The sequence below is a fragment of the Chiloscyllium plagiosum genome, unplaced genomic scaffold, assembly GCF_037043375.1.
Source record: "Chiloscyllium plagiosum isolate Xiang-an unplaced genomic scaffold, Cpla_swu_hap1 HiC_scaffold_36, whole genome shotgun sequence".
In the NCBI taxonomy this organism is placed as follows: Eukaryota; Metazoa; Chordata; class Chondrichthyes; order Orectolobiformes; family Hemiscylliidae; genus Chiloscyllium; species Chiloscyllium plagiosum.
Genome location: NW_028270174.1, coordinates 14,347,041 through 14,373,289, shown reverse-complemented (window position 1 = coordinate 14,373,289; position 26,249 = coordinate 14,347,041). Strand labels below are relative to the sequence as shown.

Sequence of the window (26,249 nt, the reverse complement as noted above, 5' to 3'; positions counted from 1 at the left end):
GGGATCCTTGAGGGGGAGGAGAAGCAGCCCAAAGCCCTGAGCACCAATGACATTGGTAGTAAGAAAGGTGGGGATCTAAGGCAGAAATTCAGGGAGTTAGGGTAGAAGCTTAGAGCCAGAACAAACAGAGTTGTTCTCTCTGGTTTGTTGACTGTACCACATGCTTGTGAAGTGAGGAAAGGCAGAGAGCAGAGCTGAACATATGGTTGCAGGGATGGTGCAGGAGGGAGGGTTTTCAATTCTTGGATAATTGGAGTTCTTTCTGGGGAAGGTGGGGCCTCTACAAAGAGCTTGGTCTTCACCTGAACCAGTGGGGTACCAGTATCCTGGTGGGGAGATTTGCTAATGCTCTTCGTGGGGGGTAGGGCGGGGTGTTAAACTAATGCTGTAGGGGGGTGGGAACCTGTAGTTCCAGTGTATAGGAGGTTGAGGGTAATGAGGTCAGGGATGGGTTTACAAGGTTGCAAGAGGGCACCAGCAATCAGAATGTTGGTTTGAAATGTGTGTACTTCAATGCCAGGAGAATGTGGAATGAGGTGAGTGAACTTGCAGCATGGGTTGGTGCAGGCCATTTCAGAGACCTGGCTAGAGGAGGGACAGGAATGGTTGTTGCATATTCCGGGATTTAGATGTTTCAGCAGGAACAAAGAAGATGGTAAAGGGGGGGGGGGGGAGGGGGGGCAGTATGGCATTGTTAATCAAGGGTAGTAATATAGCAGCTGAGATAATGTTTGAGGACTCATCCACTGAGGTAATTTGAAGTGAGGTTAGAAACAGGAAAGGAGAGGTCACCCTGTTGGTGACCTCTGAATTGTTCCAGGGACATAGAGGAAAGGGTAGCAAAGATGATTTTTGATAGTAGCGAGAGTAACAAGTTAGTTGTTATGGGGGAACTTTAACTTCCCCAATATTGACTGGGAATACTATAGTTCAAGTAGTTTAGATGGGTCAGTTTTTGTTCAATGTGTGCAGGAGGGTTTTCTGACACAATATAACCCTAAGGCTTTCTATAGGTGTATCAGGAATAAAAGGGTGACTTGAGTAAGATTAGGGCCAATCAAAGATTGTAGTGGAAAGTTGTGCGTGGAATCTGAGGACATAGGGGAAGCGCTTAATGAATACTTTTCATCAGTATTCACATTGGAAAAGGGCAATGTTAGTGAGAATACGGAGATACAGGCTACAAGATTACATGGGATTGAGGTTGACAAGGAGGAAACTTTAGCAATTTTGGAAGATCTGAAAATAGATAAGACCCCTGGACCGGATGGAATTTATCCTTGGATTCTCTGGGAAGCCAGGGAAGAGATTGCAGAGCCTTTGGCTTCGATTTTTATGTCATCATTGTCGACAGGAGTAGTGCTGGAATACTGGAGGATTGCAAATGTTGCTCCCTTGTTTAAGAAAGGGAGCCGGGACAACCCTGGTAATTATAGGCCAGTGTGCCTTACTTCGGTTTTGGAAAAGGTTATAAGAAATAGGAATTATAATCATCTGGAAAGGAATAATTTGATTAGGAATAGTCAACACGGTTTTGTAAAGGGTAGGTCGTGCCTCACAAACTTATTGAGTTCTTCGAGAAGGTAACAAAACAGGTGGATGAAGGTAAAGCAGTTGTTGTGGTGTATATGGACTTCAGTAAGGCGTTTGATAAGGTTCCACACAGTAGGCTATTGCACAAAATACGGAGTTTTGGGATTGAAGGTGGTTTAGCAGTTTCGATCAGAAATTGGCTAGCTGCAAGAAGACAGAGGGTAGTGGTTGATGGGAAATGTTCATCCTGGAGCTCAGTTACCAGTGGTGTGCTGCAAGGATCTGTTTTGGGGCCACTGCTGTTGGTCATTTTTATAAATAGTCTGGATGTGGGCAGAGAATGGGTTGGTTAGTAAATTTGTGGATGACACTAAACTAGGCAGAGTTGTGGATAGTGCCAAAGGATGTTGTGGGTTACAGAGGGACATAGATAAGATGCAGAGCTGGGCTGAGAAGTGGCAAATGGAGTTTCATGCAGAAAAGTGTGAGGTAGTTCATTTCAGAAGAAGTAACAGGAATGCAGAGTACTGGACTAATGGTAAAATTCTTGGCAGTGTGGATGAACGGAAAGATCTCGGTGTCCTGGTGCATTAATCCCTGAAAGGTGGATAGGGTTGTTAAGAAGGTATATGGTGTGTTAACATTTATTGGTAGGGGGATTGAGTTTTGGAGCCACGAGGCCATGTTTCAGCTGTACAAGACACTGGTAAGGACGCACATGGAGTATTGCGTGCAGTTCTGGTCACCGCATTATAGGAAGGATGTGGAAGCTTTGAAAAGGGCTCAGAGGAGATTTACTAGGATGTTGCCTGGGAAGGAAGGAAGGTCTTATGAGGAAAGGCTGAGGGAACTGAGGCTGTTTTTGTTGGAGAGAAGAAGGTTGAAAGGTGACTTAATCGAGATGTATAAGATAATCAGAGGGTTAGATAGGGTGGACAATGATCCATTGCATCTCTCACCTCCTTTGTCTTGGCATTTCAATCTTTTGAAAATCAGCCAAGACTCCGGGGTCCCATCCCTAAAGGTATTTTTTTAGGAAGTGGGCTGAGGCATCTTCCACACCCATTGCCCTCTGCCCACCATCCCAGAGCATCAAAGCAACTCTGCAGAAATCCACAGTTGAAGGCCAGGATTCAGATATTCATCCTGTTTCCTCGCTGTTTCTCTGCACTTCCTGCAGGGCTGCAATCAGATTAATCCCAAACATCCAAGCAACTTGGGGCCCTGTTAGAAATAGTAATCATAATAGTTATTGTTGTGGAATAAGAACATAACCATGACATCTAAATTAATATCAACTTTATTTCTTCCATTTTTCTGACCATAACATTCCTAGCAGAGATGTCCAAACTGAAGAGATGTACAGTTGCCCAAAGACTTGGCAGAGGAAAGAATGCCACAGTTGTGTACCAGCATTTTGGTGAAAAGGAAGTCACTTCTGGTCCCCCCATCCTGTCCTCTCCTGGTAATAGTGTTGGCAAAATGGTGGGGAGAACAACTCACCAAGATCCAAGGCTGCTGAAGAGGCACAGCTGTCCAGAGGAGGGAAGGGAAGGTTCAGTCTCCAAGGAGGTTTCGCCATCTATCGAACTCAGTGACAGTATTGACACCCTAAAGAAAACTCCCTGCTTCCTCAAAGCACATTCTTCCACATTTGCCCAGCCGGGGAGTGAGAGTGTAGCCAGGTCTCAAGGCGGGTATGGAGCTATACAAGAACAAGTACGGGGTCAGAAGCCACAGGACGTAACAGCCAAGCGTGAGGGGACTGTGCCTTTTGGAGTGCCACTGCCAGTCACAGGGGCAGCCAGCGGTGGCTCCCAGTCTACCCCAGATGTTTCTGAAGCTGCTCAGCACCACGAGCAAACCAAAGCCAAGCCAGGCAGGGGGCTCACTTCGCTAACTGGGTTAGAGGTGAAAGTGGACTCAGGTATACAAAGAAGTGACATTCCAGACAAGACATGCGTGGCTGAACCCTTTTTTGAAGACATCAAGTTGTACGAAAGTGAGGTGAAGAAAAAGTTGCAAAAGTATTCAGCGTTTCTCGTGCTGTGTGACAAAGAGAGACTGTCAAAGATTCAATCACTGAAGAAGCTGAGCAGTACAGACAAAAAAGCCTTCTATGGCAGACTTAAAAAATACGATAAGTATTACAAAAGATACCAGAGTGAACTCGGCCTTGACAAATGCTACGGTGCCACAGCGCCTAAAACTCGTGATGTGAAGTATCCATATGGCTTGCCTTGTTCTGCCGGACAAACTGCCCAGCCTTGCCATTGTGCTTCAACACTTGGGGGTAGTTCATCCAGCTGCAGCACTAAACTGGCCTTTAGTACAACCACTTGTTGTCTGTCAGAGTCCAGGGAAAGCCAGCAAACTAGAACCACATTATCTGATTCGAAAGTGATGAGTGATAAATCTAACTCCACTGCAGCAGTGAACAGTCTTGATGACAAAGGTGTTGAGAGTGAGATCTTGCACATAACAGAAGTCATGAATACAGAAACATCTATCAAGACTGAGAAAAATATTCCTGAGTCTGGCGAGATGGCTGGAGAGCTGAAGGGACAGCTGCAGAGTTTTCTTGGAAATAAAGAGACAAGTGTATTCGAAAATGCATCAGTGATCACTGAGTCTCAGATGCAGATAGCTTCTCCTTCTGCAACCTCCAATGCATTTACAGACAATCAGCTTGACCTCTGCAACACTGTTGATCACTCTTCCAATCAAAGTGTGTTAACCGTGGAGATTGCACATACTTATGAGGTGCCTGCAATAATGGACATCTTTGAAGCAAGCAGAAACATGGGGTTGAATGAAGAAGTGGTGGAATTGCAGAGCTGCTGGGAGAATGATGAGACCAGTGAAGCTAAGGATGGATTGTTTCAACTGGAAGAAGTACAAGTGTCTACTACCTCAAGTGAAGATAAAGATGATGCAAGTGATTACCTATCAAATGTGGAGCCTTTGCTCGATTTCTTAGCAGCACGGATTGAATGGGAGAATCTGTTTGAAAAGTCAAATGAGAACAAGTTGACAGTAAGTCCAGAATCAGACAAATCTGCCAAGAACTCTAGACGCCACCCTCCACCTCGAACTGTAACTAAACCTGGTCACCTGACTCTTCATTGTTCAGGGTTTGCAGATGGTGACAATAAAAGCACCCAACAGAGTTCAGCATCATTCCGTGAAAACTTATCAACCTCAGACAGTCGAGCAGTGATTCCTAACCTGCGGATAACACTAAGCAATGAACTTAATGCAGTATCTGATCAGCATTTCACACTGACAGAGCCACCTGTGAGATATGAGACCAGTTCAGAATACTGCAGTGAACATGGCCCTGAGTCCAAAAACAGGACTGCAACCAAAACTGAGAGATGTTCAACAGCAATTGGGAAAGACTCTGAAGGCAGTTTGGTTGGAGAAGCTATTCAACCTGTAGGTGTAGCAGAAAGTGTAAGTTTGGAAAATTCATCGCAGACAGACTACAAAGAACTGAAGCAGGTTTTCACAAATGCAGAAGGTGATGCACAGGGACTGTTATTTAAAATTGGTATGCATCATACGTCAGATGAAGCATCAAGCAGTGCACCTCCCCTGCCTGGCAACAACTGCGAGCAGGGAGATTTGCTCTGTATGCTGCCATGGAATAAGGAACCTTCAGGCAGTGAACAAATTAGTGTTCCTCAGAGTCCAAAGAGTCACCGTTGCAAAGCCACAGCAAAGTATGTTGGACAGTTGGCAAACACCCACTGCAATGAGAAGGTCACTGTGTCTGACCATGCGGAGAGATCAGCAGAGGCAAAGTCTCTAAATGAATCCCATTTTACAGGGGGCATTCACCAAGTCAATATCATGAGACACACTAAATCAGCAGGTGATGACCCCTGTGAAGAAATTCTGCTGGAGAATAAGAGTATGAAAAAATTTGCATTGAAATCACAAGGCAAGGATATGAAAGAACTGAAACATAGCTCAAAGAGGGTCAGTTGTTTAAAAGAGGAGTCTCGAGTTGCCTCAAACTGCAGTGTTTCTTCAGACCTTCAGCATATACATGGTGAACCTGATATGAACAAAGTAAACAGGCAAGACAACAGAAATGATAGAGGAGGAACAGTTAACAGAATGACTGTCCATGAAGGAGTTCCAAAGCTTGGGAGTAAGCAACGCAAAGATAATAAACAGGACAGCTCAGTTCATCTTACTGGGAAAATCAAAGGCACATTAGGTCCTAAGGATAATGTTCAGAAACAAGGGCTCCCAACCAATAAGAACCTGGCTCTGGCTCACACAGGAATATCTGTAAAATGTGCTCCACATGTGGAAACGTGTTTAAAAGAAGGCAACAAAGACAAAGTCCGTAGGAGCGACAGCAGTACCGCTAATGTTACTCCTCTGTATGAAAGACATATTGGTGCTGTTATCAACTGCAAAAAGCAAATTGCACAAGTGGCAAGTATTCTGTCAAGTGAAGCCGCCCTATGCAAAAGCAACCAATTGTCCAAGTTACTTACAAAAGCAGTGACGAATCTAAACAAGGCTTATGCAAGAGTTAAAAAGTCTTCGGAAATTGTGAAAAGTATTGCTGTGGGGGTGAGCCAGAATTCACTGCCAAGTTCCTATCAGAGTGACCACAATGCTCTTTGGGGAAGCAGTGATGTAGATGGATATCCCAAAAAACATCCGTATCGATCTGTAGGAGAAACTTTCCCCAAAAATAGTGAACTCAACAAACAAAAACAAGCAAAGAGCCTATGCAGACTGCACAAGCATTGTCAATGGCTTTATAAAAGTGGGCCAAATGCAAATTTCAAAAGACAGACAAATAGGACTGAGCAAATCCCATGCTTTCAGAAGGCCAACAGATCAGCTGATTTGGAACTGGCCACCAAACTAAGCACAGCAGATGTATCAAATTCAACAGAGTTTCAAAACACCATGAAGAAAATCCAGCCCTGTTGTCTCATCTTGCGCGGAGATTGTGCACAAATCCCAGGTTCAAATCTGAGTCATTCCCAAGAATTTAAGCCTTGCAAAGCGAATCTTTCCATTAAAGTAGTTGAAAAGTCTGAACCACCTATTGTTGACTCTCAGGCTAAGTCCACGTCAGCTAACTCATCAGCTATAGTGGAACTTCCAATTGACTCTCTGATAGTAAATTATTGCCCTGAGTCTCAAATGGTGGAATTCCTGAACAACTCACAAAAAGTGAAAATTCCTTTTGCTTCCCAAACTGTGGAGATTCTGGCTGAAAGTCCGCAAATGAAATCTCCTGTGGAACTGCAAGGAACAGAGACTCAGCTTGAAAATTGCCAGCTGCCACCTCAGTGTGAATTCAAAGCAGTAAAGTTATTGGTCAAGGAACAAACAACTGACTGTAAACGTGACGGATCAGGATTGATATTTCCTGGCAGGTCTCAAAGTTTGGATCATCCAGCTCCTTTCAAGATGGGTAAATGGCCTACAAAGGCTGGTGTAGTTAACCCCCATGAGATGGAATTGCAGAGTGACTCTTCTGAGAGAGCGACTTTAGTTGGCACAAAACCAGAAGGTCCTTTTCAAAGTGTTGAGACAGAATGCCCCATTAAATCTTTCTCTGCAGAATCTCAACCACAACAGCTCACTGAGTTGTGCCAAAGTATGGACAATGCTGTTGCTTTGCAAACAACAGTGACTGGACTGGAGCATCATGTACCTACGTCTCGTGTTGAAGTAACCAGTTACCAAGTCAATGTTGCAAAGTATAATTTTCCACTTGAATTCAATGCAGTGTCACAAAGTGAAAACAAAGTCACGAGCAGTGAAAGTGCAGGAACAAGCCTGGAATGTCCTGCTCTACAGTGGGTTAGCAAATCTTCTATGCCTTGCAATATCATGCAGCCCACCGCTGATTCCCAAATGGATATTGGCCACATGGAATCCCAAACACTAGCTTTCCATGATGGACCCAAAGTGGTAAGATTCCGAGAAGGAGATTCGGGAGTTGAATCTAAAGATGAAGATTCTCCCGAAATGGAGAGGGAGGAGGGAGAAATTGCTTCAGATAATGAATCTGCATTGAAGGAAAGTAGTCAGGTTGCAGTCAGCCAGAAGGCAGCCAGTGATAAAGTTCAGGCTGCTCTAATGGAAAGGATGGACTGTAAGAACCATCTGCCACAAAATGTGAGAGAAATGCAGATATCTGGAAGTCTTGTAGCTATGATATCTGAGATTTTACACCAAGCTGATAGCACATCTCTACTGGACAATCTGGAAAAGTTGAAACTGTACTGTGAGAAAATGCTCCCCCGATTTGTTTCAAGCTTTGAACTCTCCCAGGGCGAGTCCTTTGCAGAGACCTTCGTTTGTAGGGACTGGTTTCTACGTAATAGTGAGCGGAACATTGTCAAGGCTGTGCAATTAAAGCCAAGTGCTCTGGATTCCTATGTGGAGCTCCAGATGATGATGGAAACAGTGCAGTTCTTAGAAAATAAGATTAGTTTTCTGAGAGGTCTTCCAACATTTCGAAACTTGCTGTGGTACGATGAGAGTTTATATAGTGACTTACTGGCCAAAAATGTGGGCTACCAGCAGCAGTCTACCTTGTATCCTTCATTCCAAACAAGAATCCAGAATAATTGTTATGAAGCACTGAGAGACCATCAGGCTCAGGTTCTGAAATCCTGCCAAACAGACATTAAAGGGCAAAATGCTTATTATGTTTACCTCAAGAACAGACGAGAATTAGAAGAATGCTCAGCAGTAATGCAGAACATCTCTGACTGTTGTTACTTCTGTCTTTCTATCCCAGTAATATCTAGTATTAACTACGGGGACAATCTGGAGAGCTTGGAAGTCCTGCGCAAAAACGTTTGGACACTGATAGACAGATATACCAGACTACCTGAAGGCCAGCGGGATATGGCTAAATTGGTCCATTTGTGGATCATTATTGACTTTGTCAATGCAAAAACTCGCACCATCCACAGCTGCCCACCTGTGAATGAAGAACTCTGGTGGTTTGGACTCGAGCATTTGCAGTTCAATGCTGCCAAGATGCTTGTTTGGGAGAAAAGAGTAAAATGTGAACAAGTAAACAATGGTTTGACCCAAATCAGAGAGGGCAACATTCAGAAAAATAAGTTGAAAGAGCTCATCGGGAAGTTGAACAGAGAAGCATTGTGCATGTTGTACAACCGATACAACAGCTTGGCGTCAGAGAGAATGTGGGGCAGTAGCAGCGAGCAGACAGATTCATTGTGCAGTGGCAAAATACTCCCGCGGAATGACCAGGCCATGGCTCTCCGAGCAGCAGAGGGTCCCCTTCCGGGGCACCAAGTACCCAGATTTGGCAACCGTCACAAAAATTGCTTCCGTCCCCTTTCAGACCAATTTAATTCTGTCGGGAAAATTCTTGAGAATTCGCAGGCTTCCCAGATGGAGGAACTGGAGCAGCTCCTGGTCAAGTGTGAAAATCAACTGGAGCCACTGAAGACACTTTTCCAAGTATTGCAGGATGTTGAAGTGGAGAAGGTCCTGCTGACAGAAGCCAGTTTTTCAGCTGGGCTTATTTCTCATGATACAAGCCCCGTTCTCCTGAAGCCTAAAGCTGTGGAGGTCTACATTGAGCTGATCATGATGTATGAGACAGTTCACTATCTGAGAAACCTGATGTCATACCGGCTAAACCAAGCAACATACAGAGGGATGCTATGGTTTGACCCAGCCTTACTTCCTGAACTGCTTCACAATCAACAAGACACCTCCATCTTCTCCTTGTTCCGTGAGAAATACCTGCATGATCCAGGTGAAGCACTCAAGCACACAATTTCTACACTACAACGAGAACTGGATTTAATCTTTGAGTATAGGCAAAATACCAACTATACCTATGCAGTTCAACTTCTGTCAAGGGAGCTGTCTGAAATAGTTTCTGTTAAGCAGTACATACAGCAGCATGATGTTGGTGTGAAAACCTATGTGAACGCTGTGCCTTACGCAGCATCGATTAACTACGGCTATACTGAATCAGACTTGATGCATAATTACAGGCAACTGGTGCTAGTTCTGGAGAAGCTAGTCAAGGAGCCCAAGAAAGATCTGGGGAAGATGGCACATGTTATGGAAGTGATGAAGAGCATTGTGGACATGAGACAGGTAACAGCTGAGAGCAGCAGCTCCACCCTTCACATTCTCACCCACCAGATGCGACAAAACAGCATTAAAAGGAAGCTGATTCAGGAAAAGTTTGGGAGTAGCACAGATGGTGCTGCCAAGGTTCAGTGGAGTATGTGTGCAGACATCATCACAGGTTACAAGGAGCACAGTGCCCCGTTGGTTAACATGAGAAAACGACATATCTGTGACTGTCCGTTATATGAAAATGAAGGAGACCATGAAGCTGAGAACCCTCCCGCCAATAAGCGAAAGATGGTAAGATCAAAATCCTGTGACACTGGTTCATGTGAAAACTAAGTGGATAATACAATACTTTCCATCGCCTTTGGCAGAAATTATGTGGGATTGGATCTTTATATGAACATGCAAATAAGGAGCAGGAGAAGACTACTCAGGCTCTGCCACTTAATAAAGTCAAATGTAATTAGTCCCCACTCCTACCTTTCTCCCCTTGCTTTTAGATTAGATTAGATTCCCTACAGCATGGAAACAGGCCCTTCAGCCCAACAAGTCCACACAGACCCTCTGCAGAGTAACACACCCAGACCCATTCCCTACCATACATTTACTCCTAACTAATGCACCTAACACTATGGCCAATTTAGCACGGCCAATTCACCTGACCTACACATTTTTGTACTGTCGGAGGAAACCAGAGCACCCGGAGGAAACCCACGCAGACACGGGGGGGAATGTGCAAATTTCACACAAGCAGTCACCCGAGGTGGGAATCGAACCCGGATCCCTGATGCAGTGAGGCAGCAGTGCTAACCACTGAGCCACCGAGCTGCCTATCAAGAATATATTCCCCTCTGCCATAAAAATATTCAAAGACACTGCTCCCACTCTCTTCGAAGAAAGAGAGGTTCAAAGAATCATGACCCCTCTGTGAGGAAAAAAGATTCTCGTCATCCCGGTTTTAAATGGGTGACCCCTTATTTTTAAACAGTAATCCCTAGTTTTAGATTCTCCAAGAAAATATGGTTTGATCATATGCTACTTGTGATATCAAATTAACTTACTGTTTAGAAAGTGTGCATTGTCTCAGAAAATAAAGTTGCAAAATAATGTAAAGATTTACCTTTAACCAACCTGTCTTACCAAGGGGATTATTGCTGCACTGAATTTTTGGTTCAAATTGTGACGGTAATGCAACCCTTTTAAAACTTGATTCTTTACTAGTTTACATCCTAGGGATCACTTTAGAAAGTAACAAGTTCAATCTATGGCTATCCTCGAAAGTGAATATACTTTAGTCATTTTGTACAACAGCATTCTCAATAATGCTCCAGGGAATTGCTCGGCAAAATGTTGAATAAAATAACTCTAATGGCTCGTGACTAATTGTAGATTTAATAGTTAGCAACACTTAACTGAGCAATGTGATTGTGACAGAAAAATGAGGTTGAAGGTGTTTGAGTGTTGGGAGATTGGGAAAGTCTAAGAGTTTACTTCCCCTAAAATACATGGTGACCTGGAATCAGAAATATATTTATAGAAATGCAAAACAGGCCTATGAGAGAATAAAGGCTTATAATGATATAATTAGATGAGGGAAGATGGTGTGGGGAGGTTTGAGTGGAGTGTAAATACCAGGATGGATTGGTTGGTCTGAATAGCTCCTTTCTGTGTCATGTATCCTATGTAATCCTGTGCACTCTATGTACCAAGTTAAAACTCACTTTTTCTTGCACCATCTTCTAAACTTGCTCTCACCTACACCAATCCCTGACACCACCTGTGCTGCATGCCCTCTGCACTCCCTATTCACTCACTTAAGACACCTCCCCGAACGTAACAACTTGGACCACCCTTACTTCTGTTTCCCCCAAGACTTGATCCTCTCTCACTTCTTATCTGATTCTACCACAAATCTCACCATATCCCATGACGCTCAGACCCATATAAGATTCTGTCCTATCTGTCTCTTTATGTTCTCTATGGTCAATACCTTTTTTAATGAATCAAGCACAGTGAGCATCGATGAGCTACCAGATGTACCTACTGAACACTACACATGTTTCTGAATATGCTTTCAATCTTAGTTTCCATCCTGTATTGCACTGGATGTAGTGAGGTGGCTGGCTGATGGTTGCCAGCAGAGCGCTGCAGGGAGTGAAGTGATCCTCCATTGATTTTGAATATGGGCCATTTGTGAAGAAAGTAGAGATAATGAAGTCATGCTTTGAGTTCTCCTGGGGGCTGGGGTCCAGAGTTCAGAGGACATTCTTCAAGGTGGGGGTGTGAACTTTCTATCAGCTGATCAAGAGGAATGACCAAGGCATGGGAAGAGTGGCTACCTTTTTCCAGAGTCAAGTCACTCTGGAGCCATTTAAAATGGTAGGCCAGATCTGATCCTGGAATTGCTGCCCCCATTCCCAGTATTGGCAATTTTTGCTGAGCAAGATTTGATTGTGTTTGTGCAATGAGCCTATTCCCCATACCCTGATCTAGCCAGTTCAATCTTGGGAGTGAGTATCTTTTAATACCACTGCAACTTTTGTGGTATTAGACCAGTTTCTCCATGATACGTAGCTTAAGGCCTCTCAGAAGAGTGGTGTACAATCATTTGGACTCAGGACATTTTGTAAGCCAAGTTTTTATCCATGCCATCCACTCTCTCCCCATAGCCCTCAAACCCTCCGTGCTAATTCCAACCCCCGCCCCCCCAGTCATTTATCATCGTGCTTCATGTTCTCCATGCCAATGCAATTTCAATTTCACTTTTGTTGGTCATTTATATAAATGATTTAGATGAGAGTACAGAAGACATGCTTAGTAAGTTTGCAGATGATGCCAAAATTGGTGGTATATTGGACAGTGAAGAGACTATCTAAGATTACAAAGAGATCTTGATCAATTGGGTCAATGGGCTGAGGAACGGCAGATGGAATTTAATTTGGATAAATGTGAGGTATTGCATTTTGGTAAAACAAACAAGGGCAGGACTTATGCAATTAAGAGTATGGCCTTCGGTAGTGTTGTAGAACAGAGAAACTTAGGAGTTCAGGTATATAATTCTTTGAAGTTTGTGTCACTGGTAGACAGGGTGGTTAAGAAGGCATTTAACATGCTTGCCTTCAATGCTCAGACCTTTGAATATCGAGTTTGCTGTCATGTTGAGGTTGTACAGGATGCTGTTGAGGCCTCTTCTGAAGCACTATGTACAGTCCTGGTCTCCTTGTTGTAGGAAGGTTATTATAAAGCTGGTGAGGATTCACAAAAGATTTACCAAGATGTTGCCACGGATGGAGGGTTTGAGTTAAAACTCCTGAGATAGGCTGGGACTTTTTTCACCAGAGTGTAGGAGATTGAGGAGTGACCTTATAGAGGTTTATAAAATCATGAAGGGTAGATAAAACGAATAGCATATGTCTTTTCCCTAGGGTGGGGGATTCTAAGATTGGGAGGCATATGTTTAAGGTAAAAGGGCAGCAATTTAAAAAAGACATGAGGGGCAACTATTTTACACAATGTGGAATGAACTTCCAGAGGGAGTAGTGGGCGTGGGTACAGCTGCAACATTTAGAAGACATTTGGATAAGTACATGAATAAGAAATGTTTGGAGGAATGTGGGTCATGCACAGGCAGGTGGGACTAATTTAGTTTGGGATTATGGTTGGCATGGACTGCTTGGGCCAAAGGGTCTGTTTCCATGCTGTATGACTCTGTAACTCAATGCCAACTTATGTGCCTTTCATGTCATTGTGCACTATGTGTATAACCAGTGTAGGAGCATTCGTCCCTGACAGGGAACAAACAGGAGGCAGGCAGGATTCAGGCAAGTGAAAGACTTTTATTCAAACAAAAACCGGTTAGTGCAGAGAGAGGGCTAACGAATCTTCCCCAAATCTGGCCTCAATGTGAGAAAGCAATTTTTCCTTAAATCTTTGGCTTAGATTGGAAGAGAGGTCAATGGCAGTAAAATCTTTACAGTAAAATATAGCATTTTTATACATTATGTCACAGTAATCAAATGCAACATAGCCACTGTCCTTTCCCCTTAATTCCATATACCTATTAAACACTTAATCAATGATGTATATTCCTCTGGACAACCCCAGGTTCCCATGATCTCTAGGCCATGGGATCTTCCTATACATCCTATTCATTTGTATTCCAGATCTGTCTCAGGCCTGCTTGTCTCGAAGGACAGTCTAAATTCTGTTATTCATTGTATTTCCCGTTATCCTAATTATAGATGTAAAAATACAAAAAATACAGTTAGTTTTAACTATGTGCTATAAGATTTTTAATATTGTTTTCTGTTATCAAATTAGTTATAAAGTGTAAAGTTGTATAGTTACTTCAACTGTTAGCACTTTGTAATTAATGACCTGTGAACAATCTATTTTGTTTGGGGGGTAAGAGACTAATTTCTTGAGACTAATTAACTTTCACATCTATATTTAAGTGTTTTTGTTTCCTATTGCTTGTATTATACTTTGGTTATATGTGTATCTATCCTTTATGTTGAAAACTACTTCTGTGATTACCTGAAGAACTTTAACTAGAACCTATTTCTTAATATTGCAAGTAACTTCAAAGAAACAATTATTTACAACAAAATAACTTTAGCTGTTGTCTTTGCCACTGCTTAGGGAGTCAATCTGGCTGGTTCACTGGCTGAGACTCATACTTGGTGCTTTTCATTTACTGGGACAATCATCCTCTCATTAATGAAGCTGGGATCAATCACTTGTCTGTCTTTAGACATCCACTTATCAAAACTGCCTTGGATGGTTTCTTGTAGGGTCCCCTTGCTGACCTTGGAGTAGTCTTGCTCAAAGATACCATTATGTTTCACTGTGTAAACAGGTTAAGTTTTACTTATTTTTTTGTCGGCCATGTTGATATAAACAGATACGGGTCACTCCTACAACCAGTAGACCATATAAAATGACATGTGGAACTAAAGAGGCAAAAAGAGGATCAATTAGAAATGCCCTTTGAAAAAGAAACTGCTGTTCCTCCAATGCTCTGAAAGTGTCAGACAAACCATTGAAATATCAATAATATCAGAGGCTTCAAACATTTCACACCTCTTAATACTGCCAAAATAAATACTAAAACATTGACAGAAGAGAGAATGAAAGAAGGGAGCATGAAGGATGTCAATCAAGCACGGGTTCCCTCCCAGTTGGGGAACACTTCAGTGGTCCAGGACATTCAGCCTCGGACCTTCAGGTGACCATCCTCCAAGGACTTCAGGACAGGCAGCAGAGAAAAGTGGCCGAGCAGAGGCTGATAGCTAAGTTCGGTACCCATAGGGAGGGCCTCAACCGGGACCTTGGGTTCATGGCACATTACAGGTGACCACCATTGCACTATACACACACACAGATACTCCTACACACACACACTCTCACACACACACAGGCACTCCTATACACACAGATGCACACACAGACACCCACACACACCCTTACAGACACACACACTCCCACACTCACACATGCACCCCCTCACAGACTTAAGACACTCTGCACTCACTACACACACACACCTACACTTTCTCACACTCACAACCCCCAACCCAGACAGACACACACACACACAGACAGACAAAGACCCACATGCACACATATATTTTGTGGGGTGAATTTGTACTTGCAGGGTTACATTGTACTTTGCTCAAAAACTGCATGCATTCATGGTAGAACTCTGAGCTCAAAAACTGCATGAATTTATGTAAAACTCTGTTATCTCACTTTTTAGATTAGAATCAATATAAACATCATGGCATAGACAGAGAACACAGGGGGCCAACACCTTCAACATATTGTCTAGCTATCACCATTGTTAACAGCTAACCCAAGAATGCAACATTTTATAAAAAAAGTGAAACTATCACTGTATTCTAACAGATGAAAGGCTTAACAATCCATTTTTCAATGTATAATTTCAGTTACATCACACTGTAAATTTTTGCTATAAATTCTGTTTGTTAGGATCGAGCCCTCCACTATCACCTGATGAAGGAGCGTCTCTCCGAAAGTTAGTGTGCTTCCAATTAAACCTGTTGGACTATAACCTGGTGTTGTGTGATTTTTAACCGCTGACTTCATGCAGTGATTGGGCTCTCAGTATTGCTTGCATGATCTGAACAAGGCCATGGGGAGTTGCTAGGAGACATAAGTTGGCATGCAATGTATGAAGAGCCACAGGGATTTGCTGAGGGGAAAGAGTTAGCAGTGATTTGGCATGGAAAGTATGATGAGGCATGAGAAGTAACAGGGGGCAAGAGTTGGTACAGAGGGCATGGGGCATTGGTGGAGGGGTTAGACCTAAAATGTTTCAGTGGATTAATTATAAGCAAAGAACAGAGGCAGGGTTTCACGTCCATTTCCCCTCAGGGCAGAAATCATTTGAGTTCAGTTCCTTTAAACCAAGGCAGGACATTTCCTGACTCGAGATGCTGGTTTCAGTAACAAATATTCAACTCCAGGTCAACATTTGAGAATAGGTTGGACATGTGACTGAAACCAAGGGGGATAAAGGGATTATGGAAACAAGATGAGCACACAAGTTCATGACTTCCTTGTTTGTCTCGTGTTCAACCAAGTGATCAAAATGATGTGCTAATAAATTAGTTGTGTGTATTTCAGTTTTTTTGGAACATTCTTTCAGGATATATCAATAAATAGAAGAGAAAGACCTGGAAGATAAATACTATGTTGTAGATATTTTCTAATCAATCTGTTCAGAGATGTTGTTACATACCTCTGGAGCAGGTAGAAATTGAACCTGGACCTCTTGGCTCAGAGATAGGGACACTATCACTACACCAGAAGAGCCCTTAAGCTTGCTTTTCTGATCTTAATCTGTTCGGATCTGTTATGACATACTTTCAGGGCAGGTGGGACCTGAACCCGGGCTTCCTGGTAGAGTGCCCATCATACTCATGCCATCCAGTATCAGCAAGAGAGGACCCCATAAAGTAAACTTGTGTTTGTTTGCGTAAGGTTTAACAGTGCTTTATACCTTCCAGTAGTAGTGATTGGCTTTAGAGAAGTACTTGAAACCTGTCTGAAGCTCAGTCTTTTGGTCAGGAAGTGATTATAGTTCAGGGATAGTTTTAAAGAATTGAAACAGAGAAGTAAGAGTCTACGAATAGATGGAAAAAAGAGCATGCTGCATGACATGCAATGATCCTTTCTAATTCACCTTCTCTCTAAAACTAGAGCAAAATATGTCCTGCAGTTTTGAAAATCACCATGGGATAGCAGTGAGCTTTAGTTAACCTGATTAAACCTGATGAACTCAATGATCAGTTCTTGCCATCATAATCTATTAACATTTTTTGTTATCTTGTATTTCCATGTAAACTTTTTTCTTCATTTGCAGGTTGCGGGCAATGACCTGAGGAACTCTGAATGCCAAACATCCTCTCACAAACAACAAGGTTCTGTGTGTGCTTCCTGATCTGCAATTAGGCTGGAATGATGAGTACTGTCTCAAACATGAACAGCAAGGCAAACGTTTTCACAATGAATAAATAAATGAGCAAGTGAACATGACCTTGGCAAAATAGCTTGATATTTTAATTAGGATTGCGCATTTCCCTAGATCTTCACTGTAACTAGGTGATTACAAGCTAGTTTGCCTGTGTTATTAGTGTAGTGGAGCATTGTTTAAATGAGTTAATACCTTTGAGTAAGTGCAAAGATTACAGCACATAAAAAGGACAATGCAACATCGGTGTCGGATCAAAATAAACATCTGATCAATGGAATCACAATTTGTAATAAATGTGCAATGAAGCACATCAAATGTGAATTTTCCATTTGTTTTACTGTGAGTACATTTACAATGTGCTGATGTGGTTTAAATTTATCTTAATGGGAAAGTATTTAATTCTATCTTTATTCTATTTTATTCCAAGTGTTATTTTGGAATTGGTACTGTCTCTGTACTTGATGCAAGATAACAGCAAATAACCTCAGTTGTTGAGTGCAAAAGAAATATCTGAGACATTTTATTTTGCTGATATTTTCTGATATTTTAATTTAACAATTTTGTTTGCCATGTTTGTTGGAGTTAATTCAGTAATGCTTTTTTGATTAAAAAGAACAATATTGGAACAAAAGGCTAACCACAAAAGATGTTATTGTGTCACAAATTTGAGAGGTACTTTGAAGAAACATGATACTGGAATTGGCAAATGGCCTGAGGGTATGCCTTCAGCAGGCTGCCCTTCCCTTTGGTTATAAGAGGGAGACGGAAATCTAAATTCTAAAGGGGCACTTAAGTACTCCAGAGCATTCTGATACATTTAAAAGTCTACCATTCCCATTTTTTAAATTTGTTAAAGTCCAAAAATAAACATCATGTCACACAAATAAATTGTGTATACTAGTCATGGGAAAACTTTAATTCTTAATATACTTGACACTGGCTGTTTGTTTCTAAGTGTTCATTATTTTTCAGTCTCTATTTCTGAGATAAATGTAAAGATGTTGCAATGATGCATTGCTTTTTCATTTTCACTGTTAATGATTCAAGTAATGCCTATTAGTGTGATGTGTGCTGTTAATAGGAAATGAGAGTTGGTGCATATTTTTATACCTTACTAAGTGTTTGCGTTTGATGAAAATACACATTTGATATGGTGCCTGTGTGTGATATGGTGCTTTATTAAACAATCTCATTTTGAACAGCAAAGAAAAATTATTCAGTGACTTTAATTCATTGGGCCTAGGCTGAGAAAGACTAACGTAAGCCTGTAAATCGCATGCCTCTACAGCATGGACAGAAATAATTTATACAAATGAATCACAAAAAATTACAACATTGAACAATATTTCACTATTTTTGGAATATCTACTTTAAACTGTTGCTCAGTGTTAAAACACACTGAGTATAACCATCTAAAGAGAAATTTATTCTTCTTGGGATGTGGACATTGCCAGCTCAGCTAGCATTTACTGCCTATCCATATGTGCCCTGTAGGAAGTGCCTTCTTCAATCACTGCTGATCATGCCGTGTAGATACACTTTACAGTGCTGTTGAGGAGGGATTCAAAGACATGGATCCCATGACAGTGAAGGAACAGGATGGCTGTTGTACGACCAGGAGGGGAACTTACATTGGAGTTTGCAGGTTTGGAAGGGGCTGTTGAAGGAGCCTCCGTGAATTGCTGTTGTGCATCTTGTAGATGGGTCAGACTGCTTCCACTGTGTGTTAGCAGTGGAGGGAGTACATGCTTAAGATTTTGGATGGTGTGCGAATCAAGTGGGTTTGTTTGAAATAGAAATAACTTGCATTTATATAACACCTTTTTACAACCTCAAGATACTACAAAATGAAGTATTTTTCAAGCATTATCATTATTTCATGGTAGGAAAAACTGCAATCAATTTATACCTAATAATGCCTATTAACACCAACGTGAAAATAACTAGAAAATCCATTTCCGTGATGGTGGTTGAGATATGAACATTAGCCAGGACTTTGAGAAAAGTCCATTGCTTTTCTTCCAAATGTCAAGCTGGAAAAACAGAAGTTTAACATCTCAACAGGAAGATGACACCTCTGACACTATAGTACTCCTTTAGTACTGCACTGAAATGCTAGCCTCGATTGTTTGCCCATGCCTCTGTTCTGGAATCAGAATTTGTGGCCCAAGGTGAGGCTAAACCATGGATAACACCTGTCCGTTTTCTTAACATCGCAGAAAATGCTTCCAAGAATCAAGAGGGTTTCTTTATTCTGTCTGCAACAAAATATTATCTGTTCTCAGGTGGCCATCAACTTACTTATTCCTTCAAAATGCCAACATGTCATTTTTTTCAGGCTTGTTGCAGTAAAGTGCAACAGTCACCATGGAAAATGTGGCCAAGAACAACCCTTACATTGGAAAAATTTGAATATTTCTGAAAATTTCCAGTAAAACTGCACAAGATCATTTGTCCTTGACTGGCCAGCTGGTGATGGTACAGCATTGAATGCATTTCTGCAAGTTATGTCTAATTTTTGCTTAATAAGAATATTGGGGGTATGGAACTAAGTTAGGAAATGGAAAGAAGATGCAGATTGAACCATTACAACCACCTGATGAAGGAGCAGCGCTCCAAAAGCTAGTGCTTCCAAATAAATCTGTTGGACTATAACCTGGTGTTGTGTGATTTTTAACATCGAATACCCCAGTCCAACACCGGCACCTCCAAATCATGTTTACAAGGGGTTACACAGTCATCTTGTAACTACTTCACAGATAGCTCTCAGTGGTTGTGTGTTCAAGCCTTGCTCCTCCAGAGACCTGAACACACAATCTGGGCTGACAACTCAGTGCAGTACTGGACGAGTGATGCACAGTCAGTGATGCTGTTTTTTGGGTGGGATTTAAACTGAGGCCACCTCTGCCCCAGTCATAGAGTCATTGTCATAGAGTTATAGAGATGCACAGTATGGAAACAGATCCTTCAGTCCAACTTGTCCATATCTCTCCTCCTCTATAATAGAGACAATTTTCAAGATATCACTGTTGATTGCTCCAAATTCTCTAGCATCCATATCCTTCTCCACAGTAAACACTGATGCAAAATAATCATTTAGTATCTCACCCATATCCTGTGGTTCCACACATAGATGGCCTTGCTGATCTTTAAGGGGCCCTAATCTGTCCCTGGTTACTCTTTCGTCCTTAATGTATTTGAAGAATCTCTTTGGATTCTCCTTAACCCTATTTGCCAAAGCTATCTCGTGTCCCCTCCTGATTTCAACAGATGAATGTAAATTGTCATTGTACTTCCTCAGAAGACAGAGGCATTCTCTCCCCTGTTCTTGCAAAATTAATCCATTAACGATAGTTTAAAAATAACATTATCTAGTGATTATTTCATTGTTGTATTTGGGACCTTTGATGTGCATATATAGACTGCCGCATTTTTGACATCACAAGACAAAATACTCGAACAGTTGTAAACCATTTTTGTATATCCATCTGTATTACAACATTGCGATATAAATTCAGACCTTTGTTTTATGTATATTTTTTGCTAATGTGCAGAGAAATTAAGAAAATGATCCATATTTCTGACAAGTTAAGATTTGACAACTTTCTGTGGTTACAGTTCTTTATGACAGGCCTATTTGTTACCTTCACACTGCAAACTGGGCTTCCCTTTCAATGGGATGAAGGCTGGAATATAATAAGAAATATCATTTTCAATAGCATTATTAATTTACTACCTAAGCTCTCTATGCTGAAATATATATTCAATTGAAAAGATATTATCTTCTTAAGTTCTATGAATAGAACGCTGATGGAATAGTGACGTGCAGAGTCAGCTGTAAAAACTACCAATTACAAATATGCTGTGTCATTGTTTACAAGATTCACTGGATAATTGTTAAATCAAGACTCTTCTGTAATCTGGCTAAAATAATTTGGCATATCGTGAGCTTCATTTTTGTGTAGTATGTTTTTAATGCTGACTTAAAAAATATTATACATAGGAATTGATCTTCCACTGCATTACACAGAGAGAATCAAACCATTGCTGGTTAGAAGCAGTGTGCCTGTGTACTTGAGCTAATAAAGAAAGCCAGCATTGAATTTTTTGAAGAGCTATACAGTGGTTGTCTTTGGAAATGAGTTCATGGAATGTAATCAGTAAAGTTCCATGGAAGAGGTCGTCAGGAGAAACAAAATTGAGGCAACCAGTTGATATGGGTAAAGAATTGATGAATATGTAGAAGACAGAGAGTAGAGATAATAAGCAAGTATTCCATGATCAAGATGTGTCTAATAGTGTCTCGTAGGGATCTGCACTGGGGCCTTGGCTTGTAAACAGATTTATAAACGGCTTAGGTGAAAGAACAGGAAGCCAAAGATCCAAGCTTGCTAATAAAATTGGTGATGCAGTTAGTAATGTAAATGGGAATCTGATCTGACTTCACTTTTACAGAATTTAACTCTCTGTATGCATCCAAACTTTCAAATCATTTGGATCTGAAAATGCCATAATGGTATCTTGTACAAGAAAGGCTAAATTTGAATGTAATGTTGTGGTTGTGTTCGCAGAGCTGGGAATTTGTGTTGCAGACGTTTCGTCCCCTATCTGGATGACATCCTCAGTGCTTGGGAGCTTCCTGTGAAGCGCTTCTGTGATGTTTCCTCCGGCATTTATAGCGGTTTGTCTCTGCCGTTTCCGGTTGTCAGTTCCAGCTGTCCGTTGCAGTGGTCGGTATATTGGGTCAAGGTCGATGTGCTTATTGATTGAATCTGTGGATAAGTGCCATGCCTCTAGGAATTCCCTGGCTGTTCTCTGTTGGTTTGTCCTATAATAGTAGTGTTGTCCCAGTCGAATTCATGTTGCTTGTCATCTGAGTGTGTGGCGACTAAGGATAGCTGGTCGTGTCGTTTCGTGGCTAGTTGGTGTTCATGGACGCAGATTGTTAGCTGTCTTCCTGTTTGTCCTATGTAGTGTTTTGTGCAGTCCTTGCATGGGATTTTGTACACTACATTGGTTTTGCTCAAGCTGGCTATCGGGTCCTTTGTTTTGGTGAGTTGTTGTCTGAGAGTGGCTGTTGGTTTGTGTGCTGTTACCAGGGTTGGAAGGTTTGCGGTATAGGGTCAGGCTGAATAGACTGGGGCTCGTTTCCCTGGAGCATCTGAGGATGAGGGGTGACCTTATAGAGGTTTTAAAAACCATGAAGGATATAAATAGGGTTAACAGTAGGTGTTTTTCCCTCGGATGGGGGATTTCAAGACTAGGGACCATACTTATAAGGTGAGAGGAGAGAGATTTAAAAATCATGGGGGTGATAATTTTCTACACAGAGGGCAGTTCGCATGTGGAATGAATATCCTGAAGAAGTGGTGAATGCGGACATAGTTACAACCCTTAAAAGACACTGAGGTAAGTATAGGAATAGGAAAGAATTAGAGAGATTTGGGTCAGGAACAGGCAGGTGGGACAACTTAGTTTGGGATTATGTTTGATGGACTGGATGACTATGAAAGTAGAAATATAGATACAAAATTGGCATTGTGATAGTAAATAGAGAGCAGTGGTTAATGGACATTTTTCAAACTGGAGGAAGGTTTTCAATAGAATTCCTCAAGGATTAGTGTTGCTTTTCCTGATATACATTAATGACACAGATTTTGGTGTACAGCACAATTTTGAAATTTGCAGATGATACTAAACTTGGCAGCATTGTGAACTGTGAGAACTTTAAAACTACATAGATATGTTGGCAAAATGGGCAGGCAAGTAGCAGATATTCAATGTGGACAAATGAGAGGCAATTCATTTGAGGAAAGACTTGGAGAGACAATGGAAATTTAAGGGTACACCTCTAAAGTGGTTTCAGGAACATAAGTACCTGGGTGTATATCTGCATTAGTTATTAAAAGTGGCAGGACAGGTTTAAAGTAAATTTAACAAAGCATGGAGGGTGTGCAGTACAGGAGCAAGGAGTGTATACTGAACTTGCGTAAGTTTAGCTTCAGCTGGACTATTGGGTCCAGAATTTAGGAACGTTGTGAAGACTTCAATTATCAACATAGATTGGGGAAGTTGGGAATGTTTTGCCTAGAAACGGATTGGCTGAGAGGCAACTTGTTTGAGGCATTCAAAATCATGAGAGTCTGAACAGAATAGACAAAAAGGTTGGGCAAAGGGGTTGCACATGGAGCAGTACAGGATGTGATGGGTGAACAAAGTGATGTCACAGGGTACAGGAGGATGTGAATTAGTGAGCAAAAGGATGTCACAGAGTACTGTTCCTACTTGTGAAAGAGACAAAGATGCGAGGACACAGGTTTTAAAGTAATTGGCAAAAGAAGCAAAGGCAGCATTAAACATTTCTATGTAGTGAGTGCCTATGTTCCCCTACACAGCCTCAAAGTGAGGAAGAGGCAGGCATTCAGAAGGGAAATATATGAAAATGAAGGAGGTTCAGGATTATGCAGTGAAGATGAAGAAGATTGTTCATTTAATAAGCTTGTGTTAACACAACAGGCCAAATGGCCTCCTTCTGCACAATCATTCTGATTCTTTGACTGTGTTGTTCTGAGTAGAACAGCCCTAGTTTATATATGTGAAATGTGACAACTGAATTATTAAGAGTGCAAAGGGACGCCATTCACATGGTGCTGGAAAGCATAGTAGGTGGATCAAGGGGTGTCACATGGTGCTGAAGGGCATGGTGGGGGTTTCACATGGTATAGAAGTGTGTGATGGGTGAACAAAGGGAAGTCACAAGGTACAGGAGGGTGTGATGGGTAAGCAAAGGGGTGGCACATGGTACAGTAGAGGTTGTGATGGATGAGTGAACGGGTGTCACAGGAGAATGTGAATGAGTGAGCAAAGGGATATCACAGAGTACAGGAGAGTCTGATGGGTGAGAAAATAGTATCAAAGAGTACAGGAGGATGTGATTGGTGAGTAAAGGGATGTCACAGGGTACAGGAGGATGTGATGAGTGAGCAATAGGGTGTCACAGGGTTCAGGAGGATGTGATGGGTGAACAATGGGGTGTCACAGGGTACAGGAGAATGTGATGGGTGATCAATGGGGTGTCACAGGGTTCAGGAAGATGTGATGGGTGAACAATGGGGTGTCACAGGGTACAGGAGAATGTGATGGGTGATCAATGGGGTGTCACAGGGTTCAGGAAGATGTGATGGGTGAACAATGGGGTGTCACAAGGTACAGGAAAACGTGATGGGTGAGCAATGGGGTGTCACATGGTTCAGGAGGATGTGATGGGTGAGCAATGGGATGTCACAGGGTACAGGAGAATGTGATGGGTGATCAATGGGGTGTCACAGGGTTCAGGAAGATGTGATGGGTGAACAATGGGGTGTCACAGGGTACAGGAAAATGTGATGGGTGATCAATGGGGTGTCACAGGGTTCAGGAAGATGTGATGGGTGAACAATGGGGTGTCACAGGGTTCAGGAAGATGTGATGGGTGAACAATGGGGTGTCACAGGGTACAGGAGAATGTGATGGGTGATCAATGGGGTGTCACAGGGTTCAGGAAGATGTGATGGGTGAACAATGGGGTGTCACAAGGTACAGGAAAACGTGATGGGTGAGCAATGGGGTGTCACAGGGTTCAGGAAAACGTGATGGGTGAGCAATGGGGTGTCACAGGGTTCAGGAGAATGTGATGGGTGAACAATGGGGTGTCACAAGGTACAGGAAAACGTGATGGGTGAGCAATGGGGTGTCACAGGGTTCAGGAAAACGTGATGGGTGAGCAATGGGGTGTCACAGGGTTCAGGAGAATGTGATGGGTGAACAATGGGATGTCACAGGGTTCAGGAGAATGTGATGGGTGAACAATGGGATGTCACATGATTCAGGAGGATGTGATGGGTGAACAATGGGGTGTCACAGGGTTCAGGAGAATGTGATGGGTGAACAATGGGGTGTCACAGGGTTCAGGAGAATGTGATGGGTGAACAATGGGATGTCACATGATTCAGGAGGATGTGATGGGTGAGCAATGGGGTGTCACAGGGTTCAGGAGAATGTGATGGGTGAACAATGGGATGTCACATGATTCAGGAGGATGTGATGGGTGAGCAATGGGATGTCACATGGTTCAGGAGGATGTGATGGGTGATCAATGGGTGTCACATGATTCAGGAGGACATGGTGGATGGAGCAAAGAGTCACAGTCCAAGGATTAAAGGTAAGCTTTTTGGAACTGAGATGAAATGTCTTCATTACCAGAGAAAGCAGTTGAGGCCAAAACGTGAAATGTTTTCACAAAGGAGTTACCCAATAGATACAATTCCCAAGGCTAAAAGGACCAAAGGGTATGGGGAGAAAACATGAAGGATGCATTGAGCAGGAACACTGAATCATGTTTACAATGAATGGCAGTACTGGCTCCAAGGGACGGAATGGTCTGCTCCGGGTACATGTGTTTCACGTGATATTTTGGGTGGAGCCAAAGGGGTTGCTACACCACGTGATACAGGCGGGGCTAGGCCCAGAGATGGGGCGGGGCCAATAAAGGGAACCGCCGTCGCTCGCGCGCCCATTCAAACCGGCTTCCAACCGTCGCTCGGCCGCGTGAGCGCGCCCCCCCCCACGCGCCGCGGGTACGCGTGTTACGTCGTTGCGTACGCGATCGGCGGCGCGAGCCGCTTTTTCTCTCTCTCTCTCAGTGACGGACGGTGCCGAGCTCCTCAGGAGGGGTTCCGAATCCATGTAACTTATTTATAATCAAAATTTTAACCTCCCCTCCCCTTCCCACCCAGGACTTTTTATTTAAATTTTCCTTTCCACCCAGACCCCCTCTCCACTAATTTTAAAAGCCGTTCCTGGTAGTTATGGATAATAAGGCGTTCACCAAGGAGCTGGACGATTGGATCGAGCAGCTGAACGAGTGCAAGCAACTTAACGAGAACCAAGTGCGGACCCTGTGCGAGAAGGTGAGCGATGAGGGCCAAGGCCAACCGACAGGGCTTCTCGGTATTTTATTCTCGTTGCGCCTTCGGGCCCAAGCCCCGCCCCCGGCTCTAAGCGTCGGGCTCGGCCTTACCGCCGCTGCCGGTTCCGCTGCCAAATAGTGAGACACAGCGGC

The 26,249-nt window shown here is 42.6% G+C and overlaps 2 protein-coding genes and 1 long non-coding RNA gene across 3 annotated transcripts in view; 2 read left to right on the top strand and 1 right to left on the bottom strand.

Moving 5' to 3' along the window:
• The window catches only part of tex15 (testis expressed 15, meiosis and synapsis associated), a 22,720-nt gene extending 4,266 nt beyond the window's left edge, over positions 1–18,454 (top strand). Inside the window, exons 3-4 of the mRNA XM_043674321.2 lie at positions 2,870–9,945; positions 17,039–18,454. Coding sequence (XP_043530256.2) covers positions 2,870–9,945; positions 17,039–17,116 — 7,154 coding nt within the window. The 3' untranslated portion in view covers positions 17,117–18,454. The remainder of the gene's footprint in view (positions 1–2,869; positions 9,946–17,038) is intronic.
• Positions 13,478–26,249, bottom strand: LOC148139902 (uncharacterized). Its single transcript, XR_015753310.1, has 3 exons — positions 26,208–26,249; positions 20,794–20,835; positions 13,478–13,882 (listed from the first exon to the last, which is right to left on the bottom strand). It is a non-coding gene; the product is annotated as an uncharacterized LOC148139902 (long non-coding RNA).
• The window catches only part of ppp2cb (protein phosphatase 2, catalytic subunit, beta isozyme), a 34,967-nt gene continuing 34,527 nt past the window's right edge, over positions 25,810–26,249 (top strand). Inside the window, exon 1 of the mRNA XM_043674322.2 lies at positions 25,810–26,097. Within this exon, the coding sequence (XP_043530257.1) occupies positions 25,996–26,097 (102 nt within the window). The 5' untranslated portion in view covers positions 25,810–25,995. The remainder of the gene's footprint in view (positions 26,098–26,249) is intronic.